Raw genomic sequence first — 14,689 nt, 5'->3', positions numbered from 1 at the left:
GACAACGTGCGCACACTCCAGCAAGAACTATCATGGAACTACATCCGGCATTAAGGATGGAAAAATAACATAAAATGAACTGGCGCATGCACTCGAAATAAATCGTCCCTTGGAATCTGTCTCCAGGTGAGAGAGGAAATATGTTACAGATTGACCTTGTTTGTAGTGCACCTGTCTTTTAGGCCGTTTGCTTGTCAATCCTGTTTTCCATACAGCGAGCTTTTTAATCTTAATTAATGGTCCAAATTTTGTCGCTGACGCTCTATGTAGGCTTGTGCTGCATGTCTGCTCCTCCTAGTTCCCTAGGGTACTCCGTTTGACTTCTATTTTGATGCACGGAGCCCTGGAAGCGCTAAAAGCTGATATCATATCTAATATTCATAATGCTCCCATCATCATCATCATCATCATCGTCAGTCCGCCTCCAAGAACATGGGGCTGTAGCCGCATGCAATGGATACTGTGAGCATGTGAAGAGGAAGGACGGCCGGGAAAGGAAAAAGTCTAGAGTAAGGTAGTAATAGTGTTAAGGGTACCAGATAAACACCCTTGGAGGGGTTACTAAACAAAATATGCGATACACCGTGCTCTGAGTCGGAGAAGGCAAGTAATGAGAAGCACAGTTATCGGGAATTGTAAGTGTGCGCGCGTGTGTATGTGTGTGTGATATCGCTAGCGCGACAGAAGAAATATGAAAAGGAATGCCAAATTCTGTTTACCGATCTCCAACCCCTTTGGCTGTTGCGCCTTTGCGAAAACGCCGATCGTTGGATAACGTAAACATTCAACCTATATGTATACAATCAGCAACTCAATTCCACTCACGATCCAACATTGTCTATCCCGATTGCTGTACAAGATTACACATTTAAGAATCAAACGCCTGAATTATATACCTGAGGTCAATCAAAAGTATCTTTCTTGCCCTAAGCAACGTGTACGGGACGGGAACGCTTACGACACTGTATGATAATCATCCTCGTCAATGTGGCAGCAATTGGGTGAAAGCAGTGTTGTGAGTGCAAGCAAACTACTAGAAAACAAAAACCAGTAACATGACCATGCATACATCATAACTCTGAAGTTATATATTTATAATAAACAAACAAAATCTGTATTTATTAATCAACAAATACCGGAATGTAGCACAGAAAGAGGTGAACGGAGAAGAGAGTTTAATATTCTGCCCATAAAACAAATCTTGTAGATCGATCTTCTAAAACCAAGCACTCTAACAGACGGTACAATGTTGAAATGAACGGTTAAACATATTCAAATCCATCAGCAACAGATTCAAATAACTATGTAAGCGAGGCGAGGCAGATAACAGAAGTGATCCTTAAGAAATTTTTGATCGAAATGCGCAACAGCGAAGCAAGATAGGAATGGCATAATCTGCGCTTGATTTATCAAATTTAGCTCAGTTAGCAAACCCGAGTGAAGGACTATTAGTTGAATTCGATTCGAGCAACACACGAAAGAAATAAACTGTCGTTCATCAATAGTCAAGGCAGGGTAGAGCAAGCGATACTGAATGGAATTGATGATACGTGCGTATCCCTCTACTGGGCTCGCTAGTACTTCAGTAGAACAATGGCAATGTAAACTCGTGGCCTGCTATGCTATGCAAAGCGACATGAACCTGCATCATATAAACACACACATACACGCATACACGCATGCGCGCTCGTATTAATGATTGTTTCTCAATTTTTGTTACTGTGCCACTACTTCCGCCACGGTGGATCACACTAGCATTCGCGCGTCTGCATTGGGAGGATGTTGTATTGTTGCATTTGCATCCGTATTGACGCGCGTGCGCTACCTTCACCCTCGATGCAACAAAACAAATAAAGTCTATACTCAAACTTACATTAAACGAATGCCGAAACAATCTCTTGCTTTTTTATATTTTTCGTTTCTTTGTCGACGGTTCAATCTCTCCACCACTCGCGATAGCGTTAGAAGGGCATCCGAAAGATGTTGCTTGTGATGTCGATTCTTTTCCTTCCTTTTTAGCGGCATCTAACAGGCTAACCATGAGCCGAGCACGTAGTTCAAAAACGATCGAATACTGTTCATCAAACTCGCCAGATAAAGGAACATCACCAATCTGCCCCAAGAGGGCACGCCTAGATGCACGATCAAGCCCTTCGACGGAACCATAGATGGCTCGGATCCAGTCCACCCATTGATCGTTCGGTCGCTGGTTAGCATTACGCCTGATGTTACTGTGCACCCTCGCCAACCGGGAGCAGGCTAGTGTCCGCTTCGACAGCAACAGTGACGCACAGAATCGCCCTTGGTTGGTACTGCGCGACCCGAACAGCCCCAAGAAAAGCGTGTCCGTAGTAATGGTGGATTGCAGTGTTGCGAGTATTCGCTCATCGAACAGGGCAACGTTGCCCTCCTGAAGAAACTCTAGCTGCTGCTGCACGATCAACTGCGCCCGCATACCGCGTGGTTGTAGTTTGATCCACTGGATGCGCTCGATAGTAACGGGAAGACGGCCGAAAATGTTACCCATCAGCGGTTGTCCAGGCACGTGGTCCGGCATAGAAGGGAGTATAGCTTCCAGTAGTGGTTCCAAATGTGGGACAATCTCTCGGAGTGCTTCATGGTGCGAAAATCGCTGGAAACATGCTGCGTGTTAGTGTCTAAACGACGTGGTGGTGATGGATGCCCATCCTCTCTTACCGATAGTCCTTCGATGAAGTGTTTAACCAAAAACCGTGGGACAATCCATCGTTTGTGGTGTATAACGTTGACCGATGCTACCAGATTGTACACATAGTCCAGCTCCAATTGGGTACCGGCCACAACAGCACCTTCCAGCAGCTCTAGATGCCGCACGATGAACGTGAGGCAAAGGGTTTCCAGTTTCAGCTTCTCTCGTAGATACCGTAGACAATTGAAGCGAGCATCGATCAGTTCACCAAGATCGACCCGATTGATCATTTGCTCAACGCTGGCCATCAGATCACGCAACTGCTGCCCATCCTGTTCGGACTCGTAGCGATACAAGGACTGAGCGAGGATCATTGTCACGATGGTTTTCAACCGTTGCAGCGTCGTCCTCGTTGTCACCGTATCGTCGTCCTGCAAGTGCTTGCGAATGTAGAGGAACTTGAGGAGAGGACGTACGCCACCACCGCCGACTGTATCGCTCAAGGAACGAACAATTTCCAGCTTCAGGAAGCCACTGATTGGCCGCTTCAGTAGATCGTACAGTACGGAGAGAAGCATTCCGTAGCAGTGCCGGTCAGTCCACTCGGTGGTGAGGCGAGCAAAGATACGATCGTAAGCCGATCGTAGTAGTACATCGACCGGATGTACCTCCCCCCGGTGTTGCGTGGTGTAGAATACATCAAACAGATGATGTACGAGAATGATCAACTCCTTGATCATTGCATCCGCATCGTCCTGGGAACGGTCCGCGGAAGAGATGGCACTGCGTATAAGCATTCCGAAACCACACTGCCGGTACACTTCCGGAGCCACTTTGCACCACTTAAGTGTCGAACGGAGAGCATGATGGATGACCTTCCTTTCGGACCAGTTCTTGATAGGCATACGGTACAGCAGCTGTAAGATGCATTTCGAAGCGGTCAGTGGGAATGTTCGAAAAGCTGTTTGGCCATTCTCCAAGGCTAAGCTAGAAACTCTGTGAACAGGAACAGGTGGCATTATTGGTTGCTTGGATTCCGTGTGCTTTGTGGCCGGATTACGCACTGTTGCATGTAGCCAGCCAGCTCACTGGCATTGCTACTGTCGATCACTCCGGGGATGTAGGATAGTAACTTGCGGTACGATTCTATCACGGGCTGTTCGTTCCCACGGTGGGACAGCAGCCGGAGAATGATTGACACTGCTATTCGAATGGAATCCAGATTCGATTCGAAGCATTGATTTAAGTAATTGCAGACCATGGCTATGCTCTCGGTTTTCGGCGGTTCATTCTGCTGGTCGTGCACCTTGCACCGGATTCGCTCCATCAGCTTGCGTTTTGTTTCGGGGGTCAATGAAACGGCGTATAACTGGCTAGTTACAGCTGTGTACTTCTTTTCGGCACATCGCTTCATCATCGCTGTTGCGGTATCTGAAAAATCCAAGAGAATTAGCTGGTAATCACACAAAATGGATCACTTTTCAATTCTTACTGACCTTTCAGCGAGGATCCAGACTCCGTTCACTTGCAACGTGCTAAGTCAAATCAAAGGATGCTTCGTTAAGTAAGCTTCGTTAAGTACTAAAAATCCGCGACAGTGCTGCCATCTGTGACTATGGGCCACAACATGTACAAAATATGGAGTTTTTCGAGTCTTTGTATACTTGTATGGCTATTGTTTTACAAAACCATCAAAAGAAGAAGTTTTGCAATGATAACTCCGGTTCTTTTGTTAATTTTCATGATGAATTTCTTCGCATTAACAAACGCACCGCGCGAGGAAATCACATGAACTCTGACTGTCAACAATTTCATCCAATATGGCGACCATGGTGTTATGACTGCTCAATTTATGGTTATTTAATACACGCCACCAGGGTGTATGGGGGAGCTGTTGTTTTGGCTGGTCCACGATCTGGTGAAAACGCGAGGTTTCTGCGACGAGCAACATTAACGACCGTCGACTAACGAAACTGTGCTGATAGTAGGTGGAACTACTCCACTCCGGGACGCGGAAACAAGTGCACAAAGTGTAGCGCTCCCGGCGAAGGATCTGTGCGCCAGGAAGGAAGTGCACCGAGAAATTTCCTTCGAACGCGCGCGCGTATGTGTGTGTTGTGTGTGTGCGGTGCAGGTGTGTGAAAATCGCAGGCAACAACGAGCGAGCGAGCGAGCGAGCCAGTGAGCAACCGATTTCCGTGTTCATTGTTGTTGTTGCAGAGAGGGTGCGCTTGTGGGAAAATCGGTGTTGCACGCCGGAAAGTGAAGGTGTTTTGTATGTACCACGCTATACTGCCAGTGCCCCAGTGTACCAGCAGCCGTCCCTTCCGACGCCGTTTACTACAATCAGCCAACCCGCGGACTCCGCGGTGCACCAGCTCCTGCCGTAGAAACGCTGCCAAAACCCCTGCTGCCGTGCCCGATCCCAAGGACAACGCAAGTGCAGCAGCAGCACGATGGCGGACGGGGAATCGGACATGGAGTACTCGTCGGACAATGATTACGAATTTGAGGACTACTACAACTCAGGTATGCTCAGCAAGCAGCACCCCTTGTGGATCGAGAACGTTTATCGTGGCCTCCTGCGAGCGCCAGGTTCCGGTTGGTTGGCGCTGACTATCGAAATGCTCGTCCCAACGGCAGGAACGGCTTGAGTAGGCTGTTGCTTTAGCCCCTCGAGGATCGTAGGTCAGGTTGGCCAGGGTGCTGTGCCGTGCTTTACACACTGCTCTCGCTCCCCATTCCCCACCACACCGATCGCCGTTCGCCGTCGTCACGGTTGGGTGCTCGGGGGACGGCCCGCGCGCGTCTCTGTGTGTGGATATGCTTTTAATTTTCCCATTTTTTTGTGGTCTTCCAGTTTCCTATTTTCCATCGGGCCACCATCGCGTGGATCCCTTTGTGGACGACCCCACCGTTTGCTCTGTGCCGTTGTTGTGCGGTACCGAAGCATCATCATCGCCATCATCGTCATCAGCGTGCGTTGTTCGCAGCAGGCGGGCGACGAGCCCCACAACGGCAGAAGCCTCGCGTGCAGCACCTTGAAAGCGGCCGCCCGGTGGGGTGGCCCTCGCGGAGGTCAATGGCATATAGTTCGAGTGGCGGAATTTTACGCTACCGTGCGTATCGACACACTATGCCTCCTTCGTTCGTTGTTTTGTTCCTTTTATTACTCTACTATCCGTCGCGATGGTGATGATGACGATGATGATGATGGGCAAAGAGAAACGGAAAATCGAGAAGAACCTCAGTTCAGGGGCGCGATGCTACAAGTGCGATAGCTAGATGGCGAGGTCCTTCTGTGGGGGAGTTTCACGAGCGTGAAATAACAGCAAATAACCGCTTAAACAAGACTCGTTAATGAGTTTAATTGGATTAACTTTTTAATGAATCATTGGCATCACAAAAGATCAACAAGCTCTGGTGCTGATGCGTAATTCTATTGACAATCATTACGAAAATGCGCTCAACCGCCGTTCAGTGGCAGATAGAAACAGTGACTATCTATGCCCGATGATGTCACTTTCACGCATTACAGGTGCTTGCTTCGCGCGAATTTTAGAGCCAGGCCCATTAATTGAAAAGATAAACATTCATAATGGACCATAAGGTTACAACATGAAACAGCACGCCATGCCGTAAACACGGTCGCTACGACTCCGTGGATGTAGCCTCCAGTACGCGAGGCCACAATCGGTGAAGTGGACAAATACAATTTACAGTATTTTGTTAACAGTAAGCGGCTTTAAAAGTAAGTGTATGCAGCATACACAAGCTTAGGGATTATTGTTCTGGTTCATCGTTTCGTTTCGTTCCGTACCATCTAAGTAAACATTGGACGAATTGTTTTATTTTCCCCGTTGTCGTCCTGCATCGTAGTTGGTAAAAAATGAAATCGGTAGCAAATAAGCAATAGGGTCGCAGTTCGCACACAGCCACCACCCCCCCCCCCCCCCCCCCCCCCCCCCCCGAACACACTTTGAATCGTTCGGCGGTACATTTCAAGGTTGAACCAGTTTCTTACCTCCACGAGGGTCATACTCAACTGCTGACTGGCACAGACCGATGGTGCCTGCTCTCCTCCACAGCACGCTAGATGATAGAAAATATAGGAAACGCCGCGCTTCCATTGATCCATCTCGTTACCATGACACGGCGCATGATCGAGCATGATGTGCGTGCTTGTGTGTGCCTAGAAGCGCACCGTCGTCCACCATCGTGCTAAACAAAATTCCATTTCCAAACTCGCCCCCCCCCCCCCCCCCCCCCCCCCCCCCCCCACCACCCCGGGTTGTTTAGCCGGTTGACCGTGAAATTTTGTTGTGCTCCTCCGCGAGGTCACAAAACGAGCAAAACTGTTGCTGTACGGTGGCAAAGCTGCGTAATCGTGTTAGCTCTTCGCGTCGCAGCGTGTTGGATGAGTTGAAGGAAGGTGTATTACATCGTGGAACATCGATTCCCTTTTCTAGAAAACTCCTCTCGCCTGTGCTTGCTTTGCTACGTGCGCACCTACGAGGGGCTTCTTTGATCTTTTCCTTCCCATCGAACTAAGCACATTGTTGGCGAATGAGAGCGGAGCAGAGCAGTTATGGTGATCGTCGTTCGCCGTGGGCACTCCTTCCGTTCGTCTTTGCCTGTGGCACTGCTGCTCACTGAAGCATGACCGCGTGACGCACCGGCAAAGCGCGCGCGCGCGCGCGCCCCTTCTTGTCGAGCATCTTGTGGCATGAAATTATTGCAGCCGCAAAAAAAAAAAGCATAAAGAAGCAACTGCTAAAGCTTTTTTGCTTGTCTCGTTTTTTTTTCTGTGTATTAATATTCATATACTGGTTACGCCGCGTTGCTAGGCAAAAAGAGAACCTGAACTAGATCCCTCGTTCGTACTGTACGGCGCATGCTGCGATGCCGAAGAAGTCACGTTTCCAAACCTCACAAGAAGGTGCTTTCATCGCGGCGAACAACGTAAAACTTGCGATCGAGGCTCCACTTCCGAAACACGTGGAGCAGCAGCAGCGCGCGATGATCGCGATCGCAGCATGAAAATCATTGAACCCGGTACAGGAGGTCACCAGACGGTGGTAAACCGGCCACAACAGCAAGCGAAAGACAATGTGTCTCTCTCTGTCTCTTTCGTTCTTTCGTTCTCGTCCTGCATCTCATTGTGGATCGCCGGGCCTTGAGGCGGGCCGAAGCGCGGTGCAAAATGAACGAGACCTTGAACAGGAAGCAAGAAAAAGGCGTGGTACGGTATCTTCGGTTCGATCCGGAGAACGAAGATGATCGAGCATGAAATAAAACAGTGTTTTATCTTCGCCATCCCATCGCTTGTCATCCCCCGGACGCGACACTGTACGGGGTTTTGGGGAGTTCATTGATTGTTAGTCGAGCTCCTTGGAACCGGGGTGATGATAGGGTGGCATCGCACTGGTGCGTGAATGATGATTGCCGTAAACAATCGGTCTTGGCGAGCATATAGCGCCGGTCGACTGACTGGTGGCCATTTGTGGGGCGATAACATGGTGCTAACCCTTCCTTGGTTGATTCGTTATCGTGCTGCACTTTGATGTCGTCGCTCATTCCACTGCCGTTCACCCGGTCCGGGTCCGGGAGTTAAGGCGCAATGGTCCATGACTCACCGTTAGATGTAGTCCAGGGGACCGTACTGGCCTTTTACCGAACGAATGCCTCAGCATTGATTGCGGCGAGTGTAAAGACACACCATCTTTGTGTTGGCTGGGTTTGATTATGGAAATAGAGAAACGTCTGAGTTTTCCAGAGAAATCTCGAGACTTTAATGAGTTCTGTGCTTTTCGCTGGAAAAGAACCTTGCCGATCAGGGAATGGGTACTTTCTTCGAATTGTATTCTAGCTGTTTACGCTCAAAAGAACAGACTCATGTTTCCCACGTTTCTAAAATACGTCACCAGAGATTTAGCTTGCAAAGTACCTTGAACAGATGCTGAATCTAAAATCAAAGAATGTTGCAGCAGATCTTTGATATATTCTTAAAAGAGAAATTGCATTATTATTAAACAGAAAATTATCGAATATTCTGTCTGAATAAAAGGCACACATTCTACGTCTACTATGCACGCAACGAGATCGTGTGCTCGTCGCCAGGATACGCATCACTGCGTCATTGCGTGCATTGGGTGATGTTTGCTGCGATGCTGCCTCGAATACGAATGAGTCACCTTCAGCTTCTTTTTTTGGAAAAGGAAAATTAATGCCATCCATGAAACCACCTATCGTGCTGTCGTAACAGTTTCACTGACGCGGACACTACGATGTGGAATGACCATTTATTTTATTTTTTTTTGCGCTCTTACGCACCCGAACAGTCGAAAGAATTTCTTTGGAACTGTGTGACTAACCGAAGCCCCGGGGATAAGCCTGCCCTGTCGCTATCTTTACATTCCACCTTTACTCACCTGCATTAGTAGAACCCCCCACCCCGGGGGGGGGGGGGGTGCGATAGTAGTAATGTGCCATCATCACGGTGAAGGCTTTACCGGATTCGCCAAATGCCATTCGCCCCTAATCCTGTCACCAGCCCACAGCCCAGCATGACATTTCTCGGTGACCTGATGGTGACTATCCTTGACCATGACCTCCAACCCACGACCACACTTAGGAGGAAGCCACACATAAATCCAATCAGCAGGCCTCCTCCCCCCTCACCGGTCAGAACCTAATGCTCCGCCGGAGACAGCCTCGCGTGCGGTTCGCGCGTTTTCTTGCGCAACAACCAAATCCCCATAAAGAGCGGGGGGGTCCGACCGCGTATTGCATAATGTCGTCCGAAAAACCCGGCCCCCCGGCGGTCTGTCGTGGGCGAAATGCGACGGATTTACGGACGTACGATGTTGCTCGGGACCGCAAAGACGTCCGCCGTTAGTTAGAGGGCCTTTTTGGCGACAGAAATAGCAACGCCCTACGATAGGAAGGCTTCTGTGAGGTCCTGTTCCATGTTCGTTGGTTTGGAGTGGACATTAACTTAGAAGAAGACCTGCTGCTGCTGCTGGTGCTGTGGCGCGGTAGGTGACAGGTGTCGACACGCTCCTCGCTCGCTCAACGCAAAGCGGCAAGAGTTTATTTTTAAAGAAAACCACCAAGAGTCACACGAGCTTTCGGTTTAGCTCGCATTGGCAATAGCATTAGCTTCGTGATGGGTATTGCTTCTTCTGCTCGGTGAGCAGGTCCTGGCCCTGGGTAAAGCGATAAGCGAGCTCCTTTCAAAGTAGTTCATTGATAAGATTTGTTGATGACGGTTTGGACTGCAGAATCGTCGTTCTACTTTTGCTGCTGCGTCCGCCTACTTCGCGATTGATTCTCCGCTCTAGTGATCCTTGGATTGACCTAAAACTCTCGTCCACTCGTCGTCACCGCGCCAACTAAAGCGATTAGATTGGCATAGCTTGACCTTCTCTGCTTCTCGCGCGCACCACCCCCGGATAGGCAATGTGTCGTCGAATCGAACGCTGATCATTCTTTGATCGCGATGATCGTGCGCGTTCGTGCGTGACCGTATGGCACACACGCTGGTCCGAGGAAAACCAGTGTGTGTCAAAACTGGTTAGCCGGCCGTAGGATGCAGTACGAAGGTTTACCGGGCTTCGGTATCGAATGCACGCCAGGGAGATAGATCAGAGAAACCATGGACGTGACATTTTCAATATTTTCCAACATCGCCGTCTTAATTATGCAAACCACTAATCGGCCACTCATTCTCCCCTGTACCTCTCGCGCTCTCTTTTTAGGTGAAGATTGTGACATCGAGCAGATCGATCCGAAGCGCACCGATCCGGAGTACTTTGTGTACGAGTGTCTGAATGTGGAGGAGGTCGAGAAGCTGATGAATGAACCGGTGGAGAAGCTAAGCACCCAGCTCCAGATTACACCTTCGCTGGCCAAGGTGTTGCTACACGAGACACGCTGGAATACGGCGGAAGTGATTGAACGCTACCGGAACAATGCCTCCAATCTGTTGGTCAGTGCACGGATCAAGGCAGCACCACCGGTCGTCGCAGGGCCGTCGTCACCGTCATCAGCACCGTGTCCGGCCACCACCACCACCATCACATCCGTCGCCAGCAGTACCATCAGTACCGCAGGCACTATCAGTGGTCCTAGCTTCCTGCTCGTACCTTCAGCCTCATCTGCGTTCGTCGCAACCTCCGCCACCTCATCCGGCGCCGCTGCAATGTCCTCGTCGTTGTCCTTACATCCCGGACCGAGCGGGAATGGCACCAAAGTACAGCATCATCTCACTGGCAGCACGAGTAGTACCGGTAGTACCTTCACAACGATAGTCAACGCACCAACGCCAACCTGCTACCGGACGCAGCTGTGTCCGGTTTGTGTGACGGTACAGTCGACGGATAAGTTCCATCGGCTCTCCTGCCAGCACTCGTTCTGCCGTGATTGTTGGGCAATGCACTTTGAGATACAGATCGGTCAGGGCATCTCGACGCAGATCGAGTGTATGGAGCAACGGTGCGATGTGCGCGTGCCCGAAGATCTCGTGCTGAACCTGCTCAACCGGCCCGTCCTGCGTGACAAGTATCAACAGTTTGCGTTCGCCGATTACGTCAAGTCACACCCGGAGCTACGCTTCTGTCCAGGGCCCAACTGTCAGGTAAGCTGTCGAGAAGTGCTTGCACCGGATGCCGTGGATATTAATTTGGAATTTGTGTTTTTTCTTTCTGTTTTCTTTCCCCACAGATCATTATCCGCAGCCAGGACATTAGCCCGAAGAAGGCGACCTGCAAGGTGTGCAAAACGAGCTTCTGCTTCCGGTGCGGTACCGACTATCATGCGCCAACGGACTGTCAGATCATCCGCAAGTGGTTAACGAAGTGTGCGGACGATAGCGAGACGGCAAACTACATCAGTGCGCACACGAAGGACTGTCCCAAGTGTCACATCTGCATCGAGAAGAACGGTGGCTGCAATCATATGCAGTGCTTCAACTGTAAGCACGACTTTTGCTGGATGTGTCTCGGTGATTGGAAGGCCCACGGTTCCGAGTACTACGAGTGTTCGCGCTACAAGGAAAATCCAAATATCGCCCACGAGTCCGTGCATGCGCAGGTTGGTTTGGTAGCGGTTTTGCTGCGTCCTCGGTCCGCGTCCTAATAAAATACTCTCTTTCTCTTCCGAATACAGGCCCGCGAAGCACTGAAAAAGTATCTGCATTACTACGAACGATGGGAGAACCACTCGAAATCGCTGCAGCTCGAACAGCAGACGCTCGATCGTATGAAGGCGCGCATCAACGAGAAGGTGATGAAGGGTTTGGGCACGTGGATCGATTGGCAGCATCTGTTCGATGCGGCCGCCCTGCTCGCCAAGTGTCGCTACACGCTTCAGTACACCTACCCGTACGCTTACTACATGGAGTCACGCAAGGAACTGTTCGAGTATCAGCAGGTACGGCCCCCTCTCCCTAGTATAGCGATCCCTGTGCCATTTTTCTAACGTTCCTGTGTTGTTCCATTGTAGGCCCAGTTGGAAGCGGAAATCGAGAATCTCTCCTGGAAGGTTGAACGAGCGGAAACGACCGATCGGGGTGAGCTCGAGAATCAGATGGACATTGCCGAGAAGCGTCGTACGACGCTGCTGAAGGACTTTTTCCCCAACGAAGTGTAATAGGAGCGAGGGAGCGAGATCACGCCCGCCGTCCTCCCCGAAAGTAGTCCGTATCCTTTCCACCGTTGGCCTGGATGGGACGAAAATGAAGCTAAACTAATACCAGATAATAAAGACAACGTGCGGATCTTCAAGCAACAACAAGTAGGTGAAACTATTAGTGCGTAATGCGTTAGAGTGAGTAGATAAGATCCTCACTCGATCTCGGACTCAGTGAGCGAGCGAACGAGCGAGCGTACAGGCAATATTGTTTAGATGATAATCAAGATGGTCACACGATCGATGGTGTGATCAAGTCCCTATTTCATATTCGTAGCTAAGAAGGACAGCGCGTGGTAGGCCAAGAGGCAGAGCGAGACAAAGCGAGCGTTCATCACAGGAGATCATCTTCGTTTGAGTGATCCGTGCAAGATCATTCGCTTAGCTCTATCTCTCTCTGACCTTCCTGATCGTCGCGTTTCATCTTGTAGGCTAGCGATTGTAGATACCGAAGGATGAGGAGGGAGAGCCCAGAGTGGAGCGATGCTATTGCTTAGGACCATTTATGAATACACAACCCTACACCTTACTACAAGGCGCATATGATAATTGCTGCTACTTAAGCGAAACAATGAATGAGAAAGGCAAAATCGTGAAAAAGGAAATATAAGAGAAGCAATTACTTCAACAAACATGACCATAAGTCTGCTGCTGATAATAATATCACGTGTATTTTCCACAACTTTTCCACTTAAAATCTAGCACATACGAACGCGAGATTGCAGGTACTATAACGGTCAGCATAAACCTAGAAGTGAACATTGCAGATTTCTGCTCAACTCACTCGTCCCCTTGGGTGGTCCGTCAAACTGTTCGTCGTATTTCAAATCAACTGCCGAGATTCGCTGCACTCGATATCCCTTCTCATCGGCGACGTAGTAATAATCCCACATCGTTCCCGTGCTGTCCAGGTATCCATACTGCCCCGAGACTCGAACGATTCCCGTGCTCCGATCGATCACACCCATTTCACTCCGATACTGACCGTCGCTGTTACGGGTACGCAAAGTTGTACCCATTTCCATCGCGCTTATTCACGTACGACACTAGCCTACTGTCTGCCACTGGTGCTGTCTGAACGATCGTCGCCAGCGATAGAAGCACTACAGCCGACGAGTAGCATTTCGCCACTTTCTGCCAAAGAAAATGGTCCAAGTGACCGATGGATTTGTTCGATTCAGTCGATTGCGCTGATGGGGCGAGGGTACTCGCGCTTCTTACCATTTTCGGAGACGATCTTTTGGCCGACTTTTGATGAACGACCTGCTGGCAAGGGTGAGACCTACTGTACTGAAGTGAGGTTTGTGGTTTTTATTCGACAAAAAAAAACGAATTTCTTAAACATTGTACATGTTCATTAACACAGTGGAAGCTACATATCACCAAGCTACAAGTGTCTCCTCCAAGCCGGCTCCTGTCTTAATGCTAATCTTTCATCTTTCGCCTAATTTATAAATGTTTGACCTTGGCCAGTCTTCCTATCATACGCAGGCACAGACTATTCTACCCCTGTCTACCACCGAAAGACTCATCTTTGCATACAATAATCGATGACATCCGTTGTGCGTGGGCTTTTAAAGGCATTTAGCATCCAATCGAATAGTCAAACAGGATGAACATGAACCTGCCACCGCATTCGCCAATTCCATCTTCGATCGCTTTGCTACGCCGCCTGCTGAGCATCTATCCTGCTGATGAGGGGACAGTTTCTAACGATTTTCGAGGAGTCTAGGCAAAGGTAGGCCGGCCAATAGCTGAGCCTCTCGCTTGGGATGTTCACCTTTCTTTAAAAAAAATAGCGCCTCGCATCAATAGCACGAACCGGCAAGCAAATTCTTCCACCAACAGGCACACGTTGGCCCACAAAAAACCCGTCTTCCATGGAGGCACAACTAACCTTGAGAGAAGCTCTTAACATACGAACTTTTTTAAACACCAGTCGCGACCATAAATCAATTATGATTTGTGGAAATGGATAATAACAAAACAGGTTTGTGATCTCGAGCACTGAGAATACAGATTCGAACATTCGTTGCACTGTGGCTTTTATTTCCGAAAAAGGCGTAAAATGATAGCGTTGACGATCACAGCGCAGCATCCACTAACACAGCAATTTAGTTATCCATTTATCACAAAATTGCGACCACAGGAAAGTCGTTCTAAACATACTTTTTTCTCGAAAACGCATAGCCTGCTTCGGAGTGATCGGAAATCGCACTGCACTCTGGTTTAAAAAGGGCTTGCTGCAAACGGTCACTTTATTATCCACAGCCAGCACCACCCAGTAGGCATTCAAAAGATTTCGCGATTGGTCCAGCGAACGGGATCGCC

At 49.3% G+C, this 14,689-nt stretch overlaps 3 protein-coding genes across 8 annotated transcripts in view; 2 read left to right on the top strand and 1 right to left on the bottom strand.

Annotated features, from left to right (window-relative positions):
- LOC126579091 (formin-binding protein 1-like) overlaps positions 1 to 1,883 on the top strand; it is a 55,624-nt gene extending 53,741 nt beyond the window's left edge. For all 5 annotated transcript variants that reach the window (XM_050242387.1, XM_050242384.1, XM_050242386.1 and 2 more), the window contains exon 12: positions 1 to 1,883. This exon is cut by the window's left edge and continues 829 nt beyond it. The gene's annotated coding sequence lies outside the window, so the exon portion shown is untranslated.
- Positions 1,884 to 1,894: 11 nt separating this feature from the next.
- LOC126579087 (uncharacterized) lies at positions 1,895 to 4,183 on the bottom strand. Its single transcript, XM_050242359.1, has 4 exons — positions 4,165 to 4,183; positions 3,733 to 4,099; positions 2,698 to 3,664; positions 1,895 to 2,632 (listed from the first exon to the last, which is right to left on the bottom strand). Exons 2-4 carry the CDS (start codon positions 4,083 to 4,085, stop codon positions 1,907 to 1,909), a joined length of 2,046 nt encoding a protein of 681 aa, XP_050098316.1. The 5' UTR covers positions 4,086 to 4,099; positions 4,165 to 4,183; the 3' UTR covers positions 1,895 to 1,906.
- Positions 4,184 to 4,560: 377 nt separating this feature from the next.
- Positions 4,561 to 12,995, top strand: LOC126579092 (potential E3 ubiquitin-protein ligase ariadne-2). Of its 2 annotated transcripts, none has more exons than XM_050242388.1 (5): positions 4,561 to 5,197; positions 10,429 to 11,306; positions 11,393 to 11,761; positions 11,837 to 12,100; positions 12,173 to 12,995. In XM_050242388.1, the coding sequence occupies exons 1-5, from the start codon at positions 5,125 to 5,127 to the stop codon at positions 12,317 to 12,319; spliced, it is 1,731 nt and encodes a 576-aa protein (XP_050098345.1). In that variant the 5' UTR covers positions 4,561 to 5,124; the 3' UTR covers positions 12,320 to 12,995. The 2 variants fall into 2 exon arrangements, with proteins under 2 accessions (XP_050098345.1, XP_050098346.1); XM_050242389.1 differs by lacking the exon at positions 4,561 to 5,197 and adding an exon at positions 9,955 to 10,272.
- Positions 12,996 to 14,689: the final 1,694 nt, after the last annotated feature.

Source organism: Anopheles aquasalis, chromosome 3, assembly GCF_943734665.1.
Source record: "Anopheles aquasalis chromosome 3, idAnoAquaMG_Q_19, whole genome shotgun sequence".
NCBI lineage: Eukaryota > Metazoa > Arthropoda > Insecta > Diptera > Culicidae > Anopheles > Anopheles aquasalis.
The sequence above is the reverse complement of the archived record's forward strand: the minus strand, read 5'-3'. Positions and strand labels throughout refer to the sequence as shown.

Coding starts and splice junctions, on each gene's coding strand:
- LOC126579092 (XM_050242388.1), top strand. CDS start 5,125: ATGGCGGACGGGGAATCGGACATGGAGTACTCGTCGGACAATGATTAC. Junction 11,307..11,392: donor GTCCAGGGCCCAACTGTCAG/GTAAGCTGTCGA, acceptor CTTTCCCCACAG/ATCATTATCCGCAGCCAGGA. Junction 11,762..11,836: donor ACGAGTCCGTGCATGCGCAG/GTTGGTTTGGTA, acceptor TTCCGAATACAG/GCCCGCGAAGCACTGAAAAA.
- LOC126579087 (XM_050242359.1), bottom strand. CDS start 4,085: ATGATGAAGCGATGTGCCGAAAAGAAGTACACAGCTGTAACTAGCCAG. Junction 3,665..3,732: donor CTGGCTGGCTACATGCAACA/GTGCGTAATCCG, acceptor TCCTGTTCACAG/AGTTTCTAGCTTAGCCTTGG. Junction 2,633..2,697: donor ACTTCATCGAAGGACTATCG/GTAAGAGAGGAT, acceptor GCATGTTTCCAG/CGATTTTCGCACCATGAAGC.